The sequence below is a fragment of the Agelaius phoeniceus genome, chromosome 31 (genome assembly GCF_051311805.1).
Source record: "Agelaius phoeniceus isolate bAgePho1 chromosome 31, bAgePho1.hap1, whole genome shotgun sequence".
In the NCBI taxonomy this organism is placed as follows: Eukaryota; Metazoa; Chordata; class Aves; order Passeriformes; family Icteridae; genus Agelaius; species Agelaius phoeniceus.
Genome location: NC_135295.1, coordinates 1,490,126 through 1,504,359, shown reverse-complemented (window position 1 = coordinate 1,504,359; position 14,234 = coordinate 1,490,126). Strand labels below are relative to the sequence as shown.

Here is a 14,234-nt window from a genome sequence, read left to right as displayed (position 1 = left end):
CGGCCAGGGACCCCCAAACTGGGCATGGGGGGCAGCCCCGGCTTGGGGACAGCTGGGGACAGAGGTGGGGTCCTGTACTCCGTGCCTGCTGTCACTGGATGTCCCCAAACTGCCATGGCCGGCTGCTCCTCAAGGAAGTGGGTGCTCAGCCCCATCTGATTTGGACACGAGGAGGGCTTGGGGACAAGGTGGGTGTCCCTCAGGGCGGCAGGGTGGGATGGCAGGACAAGAGAATGTCCCCAGGGTGGGATGCAGGGACAAGATGATGTCCCCAGAGCAGCAGGACATCCCCAAGGTGGGATTCTGGGACAAGAGAATGTCCCCAGGGTGGGATGCAGGGACAAGAGGATGGCCCTGGGGCCAGAATCCTTGGGACAGGAGGGCGTCCACAGGGCAGGGTGCTGGGATGGGGGGACATCCCAGGGACAGGAGCACATCCCAGGGACAGGAGGATGTCCCAGGGATGGAAAGGAGCAGGTCCCGGGGACAAGAGGAGGTCCTGGGGACAGGAACATGTCCCAGGGACAGGAGGACATCCCGGGGACGGACAGGAGAAGGTCCCAGGGACAGGAGAAGATCAAGGGACAGGAGGACGTCCCAGGAACAGGAGAAGGTCCCGGGGACAAGAGGACATCCCAGGGACAGACAGGAGAAGATCCCAGGGACAGAAGGACATCCCAGGGACAGGAGAATGTCCCGGAGACAGGAGAAGGTCCCGGAGACAGGAGAAGATCCCAGGGACAGGAGGACATCCCAGGGACAGGAGCACATCCCGGGGACCGGAGAATGTCCCAGAGACAGGAGAATGTCCCAGAGACAGGAGAAGGTCCAAGGGACAGGAGGACATCCCAGGGACAGGAGAATGTCCCGGGGACAGGAGAAGGTCCCAGGGACAGGAGCACGTCCCAGGGACCGGAGGATGTCCCGGGCAGGAGCCGCCGCAGCCCCGCGCCGGCGCTGACTCAGCCCGAGCCCGTCCCGCTCCATCACGTGGAGCCGGGGGCAGCCCCCTCGTCCCCCTCCTCCCCGTCCCCTCCTTCCCTCCAGCCCATCCAAACCCGACGCTTGCCAAAATTTTCCGGCTGCTTCCAAACTTCCTCAATCCGGCAGCATAAAAAGCGCAGCGGCCGCGGCTCCCGCAGGCCCCGTCCCGGCGCTCCCACCGACGGCTCCGTGCTCGGTAAGCGGCGGGGAAGGGTCCCGGGGGAGGGAGGGGGGTGCTGGGTGGTTTTTATCCCAGGGAAATGGGAGGGAATCGGGTCCCATGTGGGACAAAAAGGGAAACTGAGGCACTGTCCGAGCGGATCTGGGGGTTCCCAGCTCGGGGAAGTGTCCGGGGTCCTGCTCCATCACGGGGGGCTGGGGGGCGGTGGGTGAAGGCCGGGACGTCCCCCCCTGCATCCTCTGCATCCCCAAACTCCCCCTCCCGGCTTGGGGCTGCCGAACGAGCCGGAGCGGGAACGGGAACCAGCTGTGCCGGCTCATGTGATATCGGCACCCGGCCAGCCCTGCCCGCGGGGCTGTCCTGGCCCCAAATCGAGGGAGGAAGGGGTCCCAGACCTAAACCAGGGGGTACAGGGGGTCCCAACCACAAATCAGGGTGTGCAGGGTGTCCTGGCCCCAAATCGAGGGAGGAAGGGGTCCCAGACCTAAATCAGGGGGTACAGGGGGTCCCAACCACAAATCAGGGTAGGCAGGGGGTCTCAGCCCCAGATCAGGGTGTGCAGGGGTTCCTGGCTCCAAGGCAGGGTGTCCAGGGGGTTCCAACCCCAAATCGGGGGGTACAGGGGGTTCCATCCCTAAATCAGGGTGTGCAGGGGGTCCTGGTCCCACAGGAGGGTGGGCACAGGGTCCTGCTCCCCCCCAGCCCCCCTGGCTCAGCCTGTGTCCCCTCCCCAGCGCTCAGGCTGTCCCCAGGATGTGGTGGCCCGTGCTGCTGGCCCTGCTGCTCCCCGCAGCTCCAGCCCAGCTGCACCCGGAGCGGGAGCTGGACGCGCAGTGGGAGCTGTGGAAAAAAACCCACCACAAGCAGTACAACGGCCAGGTACGGGGGGGATGGGGCTGGAGACCCCAGGGACAGCCCCAGGGTGGGGGGTGTGGGGCACAAGGAGGTCCTGAGGGTGGGGGGCACAGGCAGGACCCCCGTCCCAGCACCATCTCCCCCCGGCGCAGGCGGACGAGGTGACGCGGAGGCTGATTTGGGAGAAGAACCTCAAATACATCAACACCCACAACCTGGAGCACTCCCTGGGCGTCCACACCTTCGAGCTGGCCATGAACCACCTGGGTGACATGGTGGGTGTCCCTTGCAGGGGACAGAGGGGGGGCTGAGCACCTCTGGGTGCTCCCACCCACCGGGGCTCTTTCCCCAGACCAGCGAGGAGGTGGTGAGGACAATGACAGGGCTGAAGGTGCCCCGAGGTCGCCAGCGCCACAACGAGACGCTCTTTGTCCCTGACTGGAGTGAGAGAGCCCCAGCTGCCATGGACTGGCGTAAGAAAGGCTACGTGACCCCTGTCAAGAACCAGGTGAGATGGGTGTGCCCTCAGTGTCACCTCAGTGTCACCCCAGTGTCACCCTAGTCCCATCCATTGTGTCCCCACAGGGCCAGTGTGGCTCGTGCTGGGCTTTCAGCTCGGTGGGTGCCCTGGAGGGGCAGCTGAAGAGGAAAACAGGCAAACTGCTGTCCCTCAGCCCCCAGAACCTGGTGGACTGCGTGGCCAACAACGACGGCTGCGGGGGCGGCTACATGACCAACGCCTTCGAGTACGTCCACCAGAACCGCGGCATCGACTCCGAGGACTCCTACCCCTACATTGGCCAGGTGTGAGGGGTGCCAGCCCCAAATCCCTCTCCATCCCTCCCATCCCCACCTCACCTGACCTTCCTGGCCCCTCACAGGACGAGAGCTGCATGTACAGCCCCACTGGGAAGGCGGCCAAGTGCCGCGGCTACCGCGAGATCCCCGAGGGCAACGAGAAGGCTTTGAAGAGAGCGGTGGCCAGGATTGGGCCCATCTCCGTGGGCATCGATGCCAGCCTGCCCTCCTTCCAGTTCTACAGCCGAGGTGAGGGGCTGCTGGGGAGCTCAGGGGGCCGCTCAGGGAGCTGGGACGCTCCTGGTGACACTGGCTGTTGTCCCCAAGGCGTGTACTACGACGAGAGCTGCAACGCTGAGAACATCAACCACGCCGTGCTGGCCGTGGGCTATGGGGCACAGAAAGGCACCAAGCACTGGATCATCAAGAACAGGTACAGGCCTTGGGATGGTTTGGGAGCTGCAGGTGGTTGGGGCTCTTCCAGAAGCTCAGGTTTTGATTTTCCACCCTGCAGCTGGGGCGAGGAATGGGGCAACAAGGGCTACGTCCTCCTGGCCCGCAACATGAACAACGCCTGCGGTGTGGCCAACCTGGCCAGCTTCCCCAAGATGTGACAACCCCACCCAGCCCTTCCCTACCCACTGCCCTGCCCTCCAGCCTGGCCTCTGCCCTCCCAGCCTCAAAGATGACGCTTCCCCCCGGGGGGAATTCTTTGTCTATGTGAGAGATTTCCCTTGGGAAGGGGAAATTCACCTGCGGGGAATGGAGGATGAGTCCCCTCAACTCTGTTTTCCACACTTTGCCATGCTGGCTTCTGCCTTCCCGTGATCTGTGGAGGCCAATCCACCCAGACATGCTTCAGGAACCAGGTTCCACACCAGCCTCTGCCTCAGGAGCACTGGGGTGGAGGTGGAATATTCCCAATGGAGAGCAAAAATCCCTCTCCCTCCACCCTGTATCCCAGTGGAGGCTGCTGAGAAGGACGTGACTTTATTTTCCAACTAAAATTGGGAATAAGGCTTGGACTGGTTTGCTTTGTGCTGGGAAGAAGCCTCAGGGATGGGAAAAATTCTTCCTTTTGCCAAAGGGGCAAAAAGCCCCTTGTGAGGCAGAGCAGGGTGAGAAGAAGCTGCTGGGGAGCCTTGGGACAGATGGATGGATGGAGTGTCTGGGGAGGGAATGGTTCCAGGAAGGACACAGGGAAGGACAGATGGATGGACGGACCCACAGGACACCCCCAGCCCCATCAGAGTCCCCCAAACACTCCCCAGAAACTGCCATGGCTGGGGGGGCACCATGGGGAATTTGGGGACCTCCAGGGATTGTGGCCATGGGAGGGGACACAAGTGACAATGCCACTGTGGGAAGAGGTGCACAGAGACCCCTGGGGGGGCACGGGGCCGTGTGTGCCCCACGTGGCTGAGCAGGGTGACCACAGCACACCCCAAAACCAAACACAGGTATCACAGCAGGCCTGACACACCCCAAGAGTGCAAACACCCCAATATCCACCCACGCCCCGCCACACCCCGGAACGGGGCCCCGTGGGGGGGATACTGAGACCCGGAGGGGCCCCCCTGAAACAATGGGGACAGTGAGGCACAAGGAAGTCCCTAAAGGCGGAAAGAAAGGGACACTCAGAGGTGACACCGCAGCATCTTTATTGTTCCCTCCTGCCGGGAGCGATTCACTCCTCGTGGCCGAGGGGCGGGGGGGCCAGGGCGGCCGCCAGGGTCACCTGGCTCAGGTAGGCGTCGTCAAAGCAGCGGCGCCGCTCGGGCTCCTCCCACGAGCAGCAGCCCTGGGGGTCCCTCCAGGCGTCCCCAGGGGTGGCACAGAGCGTGGCGATGGCCTGGGACAGCTGTGGGCAGTGCGGACGCGGGGTCAGGGCGGTTTTGGGGGGTCCCCCAGCGCCTCTGCCCCCCTGGGTCACTCACCTGCTCCCGGGCACAGGCGCCGCGGTCCTCGGCGGGCAGCGGGCAGCACGCAGCCGTCATGGCCCCCAGCAGCTCCGGTACCGGGCGCCTGCGGACACGGACACGGACACGGGGGTCACCTCCAGGGGGTTTGAGGCGCGGGGAAGGGACTGCTGGGCCCCCTCCCCAAAAACGAGCGTTCCCGAGCAATGGAGAGCGCCAGAGCCGGGGATGGGGATAATGGGGGTGAGGGTCCTGCAAAGCTGGGACCCCCCAAAAGCGGGGACTGTGCTGTCCCCCCAGACAACAGGGTCTGTGCTGTCCCCCCCCAGCAGCAGGAGGGTCCGTGCTGTCCCCCCGGGCTGTTCGGGGCGCACCCACCTCTGTGTGAAGAGCCGGGTGGGGCCGCACAGGGAGCGCAGCAGGGCCGGGCCGGGCCGGGCCAGGCTCACGTTGTGCAGCTCCCGGTCGTATTCAGGGTGGGGGGCGGCGGCGGCGAAGCAGCGACCCCGGGCCTTGGGACCCCCCCGCTGGCAGCAGCGGTGCTGCCCCGTCTTCACCGCTGATTCTTCCCGGCAGAACCGATTCAGCCCCTTCAGCCACTGCGGAGGAGGAGCTGGGGGTCAGGGGGGCGCCCCGACACTGGGACCCCCAAGCCCTGAACACCTGGGTCATCCCTGGGACATTTCCGTCCCCTCCCCGGATGCCGGGGCCCCTCCCTGACACGTTTGTCACCTTCCCGGATACCTGGGAGCCTTCCCGGCCTCTGAGTGAGTGGCTGGGTCACGCTCCGGGCACACGGGTCATTGCCGGGACACCGGGGGCCCCTCCCCGGATACCGGAGTGCCAGCCCAAACACCAAACACCTCGGTCCCTTTCCTAAACACCTCGGTCCCTTTCCCAAACACCTCGGTCCCTTTCCCAAACACCTCAGTCCTTCTCCCAAACACCTGGGTTCTTCTCCCAAACACCTGGATCCCTTTCCCAAACACCTCAATCCTTTCCCAAACCCCTGGCTCCTTTCCCAGATACCTGCACCCCCCCAATCCTTTGACACCTGAGACCCTCCCAAACACCTGGGACCCCCCGAGCCCTTCAGCACCGCCACCCTCCCTCCCACCCTTGTCCCTCCCATCCTTGTCCCCCAGTCCCAGCCGTGTCCCCCCCGTCCCAGCCGTGTCCCCCCCGCCCCGTGTCCCCGCTCACGGCGCTGTGGGCGCAGCTCAGGCTCTCGTTGCGGCAGCACCGCCCGTACTCCCGCTCCAGCCGGACGCGCAGTCGGACGCGGGGCCCGGAGCGGCCCCCGGGGCCGGGGGGGCCGGGGCGCAGCGCCCGCAGCCCGCAGATGTTGCCGATGTTGGTGGCCGTGGGCTCGCCGGGAGGAAAGGGGGGTTCGCTGACCAAGTCCCAGGCCACGCTGCGGTCCCAGGTGGGGACGGGGTCCCAGGTGGGGGCCGGGGTCTCCTGGGCGAAGCAGCGGCGCCGCGCGGCCCCGTGGCGGCGGCAGCAGTGGAACTGCCGCGTCTTCACCCCGAACTCATCCGTGCAGAACCCGTCCAGCACGTCCGTCCACTGCGGGGCAGAGTCCCCTCGGTGTCACCCCGCGTCCCTCCCTCCGCAGTGTCCTCACGTCCTCTCTCTCGCCATTGTCCCCGCGATGTCCCCACGTTACACCTGACCCAGTGTCTTCCCCTCCAGCAGCGTCCCCTTGTCCCTTGCGGTGTCCCGCCATCCCCACAGTGTCCCCATCCCTGCACTGTCCCTCTCCCCACACTGTCCGCTCTCCCCCCCGGTGTCCTCTTTCCCCCCGGTGTCCCCATTCCCCCGGTGTCCCCATCCCTACACTGTCCCCATCCCCACAGTGTCCCCATCCCTCCCCACAGTGTCCTTCCTCCCGCGATGTCCCCATCCCCACAATGTCCCCTCTCCCCCCGGTGTCCCCATCCCGCAGTGTCCCCATTCCCCCGGTGTCCCCCCCATCCTCTCAGTGTCCCCATTCCCGCGGTGTCCCCACTCACGGCGCGGCGGGCGCAGGGCAGCGGGCTGTGGTGCCGGCAGCAATCGTTCAGGCGGGGCCGGAGCGCGGCCAGCGCGGCCGCCTGGCGCCGGAGGTGCGCGAAGGCGTTCGGGGGGAGCAGCAGCGGCGGCGGCAGCGTGGGGGGGTCCCGGCAGTGCCGGGTGACGGTGGCGGCCATGGGCCAGGCCGGGGGGAACCCGTCCAAGGCGGTGCCCCAGAGCGGGGGGTTGCTCGAGGGGGCCACGGCTCCCCCCACCAGGATGTCGGGGGGCACCTCCAGGTCCTGCTCCTGCTGCAGCACTGGGAAAAAGGGAGCGCGGTGGGCACAGGGCGCTGCGCTTGTCCCTGTGTGCCCCTCTCTGCCCTCCTGTGCCACTCCTGTGCCCAGCCCTCGCTGTCCCCATGTCGCTCCCATCCTGTGTCCCCCCCCATCCACGTCCCCTTTCTCCTCCATCACGGTGTCCCCGTGTCCCCTCCATCCAAATCCCCACCCATGAGCGTCCCCCTGTTCCCAGTCCTGGGTGTCCCCCTTTGTCCCTCACCCCTGGGTGTCCCCCTGTCTCCAGTCCTGCATGTCCCCCTTTGTCCCCCCACCCCTGGGTGTGTCCCCCTTTGTCCCCCCACCCCTGGGTGTCCCTCCCCTCACCTTGTTTGATGCTGGGGGGCCGCAGGTCCAGGCTCTCCTGCTGCACCACCTCCTGCAGATGCCCCGAGGCCAGCGCTGTCACCGATGGGGGACACAGGGCGGGTCAGCAAGGTCACCCCCACCCATGGAACAGCGAGCAGGGACCCCCCCAGACCTGTGGGCTTGGAGCCCCATAATGGGGAGGGGTCCCTGGTGTTCAGGAGGGGCCCCAGGAGCTTGAGAAGGGGACCCAGGCACCCAGGAGGGCTGCGGGTGTTCGGGACAGGCTCCTCCAGGCATTTGGGAGGGATCCAGGCGTGTGGGCAGCAGCCCTGACATCCGGGGTGGGGACCCAGCTGTCCCTGGAGGCGTCCCAAACACCTGGGCAGGAGCTCAGGTGTCCCAGGTGGAACCCAGGAGTTCGGGAAAGGGATCCAGGTGTTCGGGAAAGGGACCCAGAATTCGGGAAGGGCCCCCAAATCTCAGTGAGGGATCTCAGGAGTTCGGGAAGAGGATCCAGGTGTCCGGGGAAGGGACCCAGAGTTCGGGAAGGGGCCCCCAAATCTCAGTGAGGGATCTCAGGTGTCCAGGGAAGGGGCCCCGGGTGCTCGGGGGGCCCCAGGCGTGCAGGGGGGCCCTGGGTGGGGCCGCGGGGACTCACCGGCGGCGCTGAGGAGGAGGAAGAGGCCAAAGGCCGCCATGGCGTCGGGAGCTGTAGGGTCAGCGCCGGCTCCTCCGCCTTATGAAGGGCCGGGTCGGGCGTGGGGCCACATCCCGCGGGGCTGAGTCACGGCCCTGACGTCGCGGCAGAGCCGGGAGGGGGACCCCGGGGGCACCGGGGGCTGCGCTGGATCCCGCACCCCCAAACTGGGCCAGGGGGGGACCCCCGCCCCAGCCCGGCTGTCACAGCCCTGTCCCCACCCTGGGGGTCCCGTCCCCGCCCTGGGGGTCCCGTCCCCGTCCCGGTAGCCCCGGATCCCCCCCTGGTGGCCCCAGCTCCCCCCCCGCCCCCGACCCCTGCGTCACAGGAGGGGGAAGTGGTCACACCACATTTTTGTGGGTTTTACCCCGTTTTGGGGCCCCCACCCACTGAGTCACCCCCGGTGCTGAGGGGGGGGGGCTGAAGGGGCACCTCCAGCGGGACCCCCGGACGGAGGGGGGGGGGTCCCTCAGCTGATGTCCCCAAGGGTCACAGCCTCGGTCATTTATGGACGGGGGGGCTCCTGTGCTATCCCAATCATTTGATCACCAAATCCCCAACAGGCCCGGGCAGGTGTTTGGGGTGGGGTGGGGGGGACAGCCCCGTGTCCCCCCCGCGATTGCCCAACGGGGCTGCGGCTCCGTGACTCGGGCTTTGCGCAACCCCCCCCACTTTCCCCGACGCGTGGGCGGGGGGGGAAATCCCGGCTGGAAGGACCCAGAAGTGCCGGGGGCAGCTCGGGAGAGGGAAGGGAAGGTGGGAACGGAAAACTGGGAATGAGAGCCCGGGAATCGCAACCCGGGCAGGTTGCGGGGTGGGTATCCAGGTGTTTCGGGGGGGGTCCTGCCCCCCAGGTGTCCCAGGTGGGACTCAGGAGTTCGGGAAGGGGCCCCAGGTGTTCGGGGGGGCTCGAGCACCCCAGCACTCAGAAGCGCCCCAGTCTCAGCTCCCACAACCTCCAGCGCATTTTTTATGAGTTTATTGAGTTGGGGGGGTCCCGGGGCCCCCCGGTAAGAGTGAGGGGGGGTCAGAAGCGCTGCTCGGCGTCGGGAACGCGGCCGTCCCTCAGCTCCTGCAGGCGCTGCAGCAGCCGGGGCAGCTCCAGCTCGCCGAGCTGCCGGTTCTCCCGGCTCCGGACGCTGACGGTGCCGCGCTGCCGCTCCCGCCGCCCCACCACTGCGGGGGCACGGCCGTCACGGCGGGAAAAACGGGGTTCCCGAGCCCCCCGACCCGCACAGGCACCCCCCAAACACAGCACCCCCCCCACCAGCGGGGTCCCAGGGCAGGGATTTGGGGGGTCCCAGAACAGTCCCGGGGGGTTCAAAGGTGGTCCAAAAGGGGGTGGGGGGGTCTCAGAGGGGTCCCTAAAACACTCCTGGGGAGCTCCCAAATGGATCTCGGGGAAGGTGAGGGTGAATTCCCAAGGGGGGACTGAGCTCCTGGAGGGGTCTCATAGGAGGGGGCTCCCAGGGGATTCAGTTTTCCTCCCCAGCAGCACCCAGGATGTGGATGGGGGTGTCCAGCCAGTCCTGGGGGGCTCCAGGGGGGTCTCAGGGGGGTTCTGGGGCTCTGCCCCACCCTTACCCAACTGGAAGTTGTAGTGGGCGAGTTGGGCCCGGCGGATCTTCCGTGCCAGGGTGGTCCCGGGGTCCCCATCCAGGTCAGCCAGGAGGCCCCCCCTCCTCAGCACTGCCTGCACCTGGAGCCCCAGAGGCAGTGGGGAGCACGGGGGGGGCACGGAGGGATGGTTTGGGGGTCCCAGGGGATGGGGGTACAGGGTGGGAGAGCACAGGGGGGTCACACACTCACCTCCCGAGCATAGTCCTCGACCTCGGGGGTCTGTGGGATGACCATGGCCTGCAGTGGGGACAGCCAGAGCGGCCTGGGGGGCACCAGGGGTCACTGGGGGTGACACACAAGGAGGGGGTGCCCCAAGGGTTGCAGGGGGGGTCCCCAGAATGGAGGGGCCCCAAAGATGGAGGTAACTTGGGGACCCAGAGAGTGTCCTGGGGATTGAGTGTCCCCAAAACTGGGCAGTGTCTGTCCCAGGCTGGGGCAGGGGTGACACTGGGGATCGAGGGGACCCAGACAACTGGGGGTGTTCCTGGGAACTGGAGGGTTGTGCCCCAGGGACTGGGGGTGAGCTGTGGGGTGTTTTTGGGGTCCCCCCTCACCATCTCCCGCCGTAGCTCTCGGCCAGCACAGCCACCATGCGCTCCACGGAGCCCAGCACAGCCCGATGGATCAGCACCGGCCTCGCCGGGCTCCCGCTGGGGCTGGGGGGGAAACGGGGCTCAGGGGGACCCATTGATGCCCCCCAAATCCCCAATTCTGCCAATCCTGACCCTCTCCCCCCGCCCCAGCGCCATTTCTGCCCCTCCACCCCAATCCTGACCCCCTCTCCCAGCCCCCAATTCTACCCTGCCAATCCTGACATTCCCCAATCCCAGTCCTGCTCCCCCAGCCCCAACCCTGATCCCCCCCAACAGAAATCCTGAACCCCAGCCCAATCCTGGCCCCCACAAATCCCCCAATTCCTGCTCCCCTACCAATACCTGGCATATTCCAGCTCGAATCTCTCAGGCATCTGGAAATCCAGCTGGATGGTGCCACACTGATGGTGCCTCCCCAGGGCATCCCTGATCCGGATATCGATCTGTTGGGAATCAAGAGTTTCCAGAAGGGTCCTAATTTGTCCCCTTTAGGGATCCCCCCTCCCCAGATTCCTCACCTTGGGCCCATAAAAGGCTCCATCCCCCGGACTCAGCTCCCAGGGCTGCCCAAAATTCTTCAGGCTCCGCTCCAGCTGCTGCAGGGGTGGGTTGGGAGGGTCAGGGGGGCACAGAGCAGAGGGCACAGCACACAGGGGGGGCACCAGCACCATCCCACCTGCTCAGCACGATCCCAAGTCTCAGGGTCCCCCAGGAATCCATCGGGACGCGTGGCCAGGGCCAGGCGGAAGGAAAAGCCCAGGACGGCGTAAACGGCGCGGATGAAATCCAGGGAGGAATCAATCTCACTCTCCAGCTGGGAAAGGGGGGTCAGGGGGGGCAAGGGACACATTCTGGGGGGGACAGGGAGGGCTCAGGGGCACAGACACCTGCTCCAGGGTGCAGAAAATGTGGGCATCGTCCTGCTGGAAGCGCCGGACCCGCGTCAGCCCCGTCAGGGTCCCGGGGGGTTCGTTGCGGTGCAGGACCCCGAAATCCGCCAGGCGCAGGGGCAGCTCCCGCCAGGAGCGCGGCCGGTGGGCGAACATCAGGCTGGGGACAGACAGACAGACAGACAGGCTGCCCCCGGGAGCCCCCCCAGGCGCCCCAGGGCTGCCTGACTCACCAGTGGGCCGGGCAGTTCATGGGTTTGAGGGAGAGGGTCTCGGGGGTGGCAGGGACGGAGAAGATGTGGGGGCTGTAGTGCTGCCAGTGCCCCGAGAGCTCCCAGAGCCGGGGGCTGAACAGGTTGGGGGTCACCACCTCGCTGAAGCCCCTGGCCCGGTACTCGCTCTGTGGGGACAGGGAAAGGGCAGGACATCAGCTCAGCCCCACAGCATTGGGCATGGGGGGGCTGCAGGGACGGGGAGGGTGAGAGCAGGGTGGGCAGAGGGGTCTGGGTGTGAGGGGATGGGGTGCAGTGGGGTCTGTGGGGGGCACAGCAGTGCCCGGCTGGGGTGGGGATGGGGTGCAGTGGGGTCTGTGGGGGGCACAGCAGTGCCCGGCTGGGGTGGAGATGGGGTGCAGTGGGGTCTGTGGGGCTCAGCAGTGCCTGGCTGTGATGGGGATGGGGTGCAGTGGGGTCTGTGGGGATCAGCAGTGCCTGGCTGGGGTGGGGATGGGGTGACAGGGAGATGATGGGGGTCGTACCCGGATAAACTCCACCAGGGTGTTGTAGACGTGGGCACCACGGGGCAGGAAGAAGCAGCTGCCAGGGCTGAACTTGTGGAAGAAGAAAAGCTCCTGATCCTGCAGCAGGGAGGGAGTTACTGGGGGGATCCCCGTGGCTGGGAGGGCCCCCCAGCCCCTGGCAGGGCTCACCTTGCCGATCCTGCGGTGATCCCGCTGAGCCGCCTCCTCCTGTGCCCGCTCCCACTGCTCCAGCTCCTGGCCACTGGGGAAGGCCACGGCGGCCACACGCTGCAGGGACTGACCCCCAGCTCCCCCCCAGAGCGCAGCCGAGCTCTGTGGGCACGGGGGGACATCAGAGGGGCACCGGGGACCCCACCCAAGAGCAGGGCAGGGCACAGGGACCCCCGCCCGACACCCACCGTGAGCACCCGCAGGGCTCCGATCAGCCCCGTGTGCCGCAGGAGGGGCCCGTGGCACAGCTGGAGCAGGGGGCCACACCTGAGGGAGGAACAGAGGGATGTGGGGACAGCTGAGGTGACGCGCGGCCACCCCACGTGTCCCTGTGCTCACCTGTACACGGTGGCCGTGGGGGATGTCACCTCCTCGAGCTGCTGCAGCTGGAAGGCGTTGTGCTGGGGAGGGACAGGGAGGTGGGTGATGGTGGGCTTGGTGACATTAGAGGGGTGACACTGAGAGTCCCAGTGTCCCCAGAATGGCCTCCCATGACACTCTGGGGAGGGGGACACACCTTGAGCAGCTCAGCCAGCTGCTGGCGGGTGGCCTCGAGGCGCTCGAAGCGGTGCCGGGCACGGGCGAACGTGGCACAGGCCTCCTCCAGCACCGGCAGCTCCGTGCTCTGCACCGTCCTGGGGACACGGGGACATGTTGGGGACACACTGGGGACACCCCAGGGACCCTGCAGCACCTGCCCAGCCCTACCTGCTGCCCATGTGCACGTCACAGAAGAAGCCATCCTCGGTGGCTCGGGTGCTGCAAAGCGTCGCCCCGAAAATCTGCTCTGCCACCGCCCCCAGGACGCAGGCACTGGAGCGCCAGAAAGCCTGGGGGGACATTGGGGACACGGGGGCTGTGAGGGGAGCCAGGTGCAGGTTTGGCCCCCCAGGCCCCTGGGCTCACCTCCCGCCCCTCGGGCGTGGAGAAGTCGAGCAGCTCCAGGTCGGTGTCACCTTCCAGAGGCCGGTCCAGGTCCTGGAGGGTCCCGTTCACCCGGGCCACCAAGGCCACCTCGGCCAGGCCAGCCCTACAGGGACAGCAGAGACACTGTGGAGACACTGTGGGGACCCCATAAACCCTGTGGGAACCCTGTGGGGATCATGAAGACATGGTAGGAACCCCACAAACCTTGTGGGAACCACAGGGACGTTGTGGAGACCCTGAGAACCTCGTGGGGACTCTGTGGGAATCACGGGGGCACCACAGGGACATTGTGGAGACCCTGAGAACCTCGTGGGGACTCTGTGGGCATCATGGGGACCATGGGGACACAGTAGGAACCCCACAAACCTTGTGGGGACCACAAGGACATTGTGGAGATCTCAAGAACCACGCTGGGACTCTGTGAGGATCATGGGGACCATGGAGACATTGTGGAGATCCCGAGAACCTCGTGGGGACTCTGTGGGGATCACGGGAACATTGCAGACCCTGCAGACCTTGTGGGGATCATGGGCACATCACGGGGACATTGCGGACCCTGCAGACCTTGTGGGGACACCCTGAGGGGCCCGGGAACCTTGCTGGGACACTGCGGGGACCCCGGGGACAGCGTGGGAAGCCCTGGGGCCGTACCCGAGCTCCGTGGCCACCTGGAACGGGGTGGTTTGCAGGGCCCGGCCGGGCAGGCGGCGCCCGCCGGGCAGAGCGATGCGGATCGGGGTCCCCGGTGGGAGGCGGCCGCTCCCGGTCCCGCCGCCCGCCCCATCCCCGGGCCCGTCCCAGCGCTCCGCCGCCGCCGCCCGCAGCCGCTGGAAGAGCCGGAGGCGCTCGGGGTCCGGCCCGGACACCTGGGGACGGGAATCGCAGCGGGGTCACCGGATCGCCCTTGGGGCTCAGGGCCCGGGGATGGGGCGGGCAGGGGTGGGGCGGGGGCATGAGGGGTCCCGGGGGTCCCGAGCGCACCCGGTGTCGCCGCGGGGCTCCCGCCAGCAGCAGCCGCGAACCGGCGCGTGCGGACATGGCCGAGGCTCCGCCCGTTCCGCCGGAACCGGGGATGGGCCTTGCAACCCCCCTGCGGAAGCCGAGTTGGATTCGCCCGCCTGTGCGGGAGCCCCGCATACAGGACGGAACCATGGAGGG

At 67.1% G+C, this 14,234-nt stretch overlaps 3 protein-coding genes across 6 annotated transcripts; 1 reads left to right on the top strand and 2 right to left on the bottom strand.

The window, feature by feature from the left end:
- The first annotated feature begins 853 nt into the window (after window positions 1-853).
- CTSK (cathepsin K) lies at window positions 854-3,837 on the top strand. 2 transcript variants are annotated; one of them, XM_054651404.2, is made up of 8 exons: window positions 854-1,180; window positions 1,900-2,044; window positions 2,173-2,295; window positions 2,373-2,528; window positions 2,606-2,824; window positions 2,902-3,067; window positions 3,146-3,251; window positions 3,333-3,837. In XM_054651404.2, the coding sequence occupies exons 2-8, from the start codon at window positions 1,919-1,921 to the stop codon at window positions 3,430-3,432; spliced, it is 996 nt and encodes a 331-aa protein (XP_054507379.1). In that variant the 5' UTR covers window positions 854-1,180; window positions 1,900-1,918; the 3' UTR covers window positions 3,433-3,837. The 2 variants fall into 2 exon arrangements, with proteins under 2 accessions (XP_054507379.1, XP_077047938.1); XM_077191823.1 differs by lacking the exons at window positions 854-1,180; window positions 1,900-2,044 and having other exon boundaries at window positions 2,378-2,528.
- A 625-nt stretch (window positions 3,838-4,462) lies between these two features.
- Window positions 4,463-8,292, bottom strand: ECM1 (extracellular matrix protein 1). Its single transcript, XM_054651340.2, has 7 exons — window positions 8,038-8,292; window positions 7,398-7,472; window positions 6,753-7,051; window positions 5,941-6,306; window positions 5,116-5,336; window positions 4,756-4,843; window positions 4,463-4,679 (listed from the first exon to the last, which is right to left on the bottom strand). Exons 1-7 carry the CDS (start codon window positions 8,075-8,077, stop codon window positions 4,506-4,508), a joined length of 1,263 nt encoding a protein of 420 aa, XP_054507315.2. The 5' UTR covers window positions 8,078-8,292; the 3' UTR covers window positions 4,463-4,505.
- A 137-nt stretch (window positions 8,293-8,429) lies between these two features.
- TARS2 (threonyl-tRNA synthetase 2, mitochondrial) lies at window positions 8,430-14,174 on the bottom strand. Of its 3 annotated transcripts, none has more exons than XM_054651094.2 (18): window positions 14,058-14,174; window positions 13,728-13,942; window positions 13,056-13,179; window positions 12,858-12,979; window positions 12,667-12,784; window positions 12,489-12,550; window positions 12,338-12,416; window positions 12,108-12,251; window positions 11,937-12,035; window positions 11,413-11,579; window positions 11,177-11,339; window positions 10,966-11,103; window positions 10,808-10,885; window positions 10,632-10,732; window positions 10,251-10,352; window positions 9,886-9,958; window positions 9,661-9,775; window positions 8,430-9,252 (listed from the first exon to the last, which is right to left on the bottom strand). In XM_054651094.2, exons 1-18 carry the CDS (start codon window positions 14,112-14,114, stop codon window positions 9,104-9,106), a joined length of 2,106 nt encoding a protein of 701 aa, XP_054507069.1. In that variant the 5' UTR covers window positions 14,115-14,174; the 3' UTR covers window positions 8,430-9,103. The 3 variants fall into 3 exon arrangements, 2 of the variants coding, with proteins under 2 accessions (XP_054507069.1, XP_077048092.1); XR_013185660.1 differs by having other exon boundaries at window positions 9,115-9,252; window positions 9,886-9,978; XM_077191977.1 differs by lacking the exon at window positions 8,430-9,252 and having other exon boundaries at window positions 9,633-9,775; window positions 9,886-9,978.
- Between the last annotated feature and the right edge of the window lie 60 nt (window positions 14,175-14,234).

Excerpts from the sequence above, each read along its gene's own strand:
- CTSK (XM_054651404.2), top strand. The coding sequence starts at position 1,919 with ATGTGGTGGCCCGTGCTGCTGGCCCTGCTGCTCCCCGCAGCTCCAGCC. Across the intron at positions 2,045-2,172 it reads ACAAGCAGTACAACGGCCAG|GCGGACGAGGTGACGCGGAG; the intron begins GTACGGGGGGGA and ends CCCCCGGCGCAG. Across the intron at positions 2,296-2,372 it reads TGAACCACCTGGGTGACATG|ACCAGCGAGGAGGTGGTGAG; the intron begins GTGGGTGTCCCT and ends CTCTTTCCCCAG.
- ECM1 (XM_054651340.2), bottom strand. The coding sequence starts at position 8,077 with ATGGCGGCCTTTGGCCTCTTCCTCCTCCTCAGCGCCGCCG. Across the intron at positions 4,844-5,115 it reads ACCCGGCTCTTCACACAGAG|GCGCCCGGTACCGGAGCTGC; the intron begins GTGGGTGCGCCC and ends CCGTGTCCGCAG. Across the intron at positions 4,680-4,755 it reads GCGCCTGTGCCCGGGAGCAG|CTGTCCCAGGCCATCGCCAC; the intron begins GTGAGTGACCCA and ends CACTGCCCACAG.
- TARS2 (XM_054651094.2), bottom strand. The coding sequence starts at position 14,114 with ATGTCCGCACGCGCCGGTTCGCGGCTGCTGCTGGCGGGAGCCCCGCGG. Across the intron at positions 13,943-14,057 it reads GAGCCCCGCGGCGACACCGG|GTGTCCGGGCCGGACCCCGA; the intron begins GTGCGCTCGGGA and ends TCCCGTCCCCAG. Across the intron at positions 9,253-9,660 it reads CCACTACAACTTCCAGTTGG|TGGTGGGGCGGCGGGAGCGG; the intron begins GTAAGGGTGGGG and ends GTGCCCCCGCAG.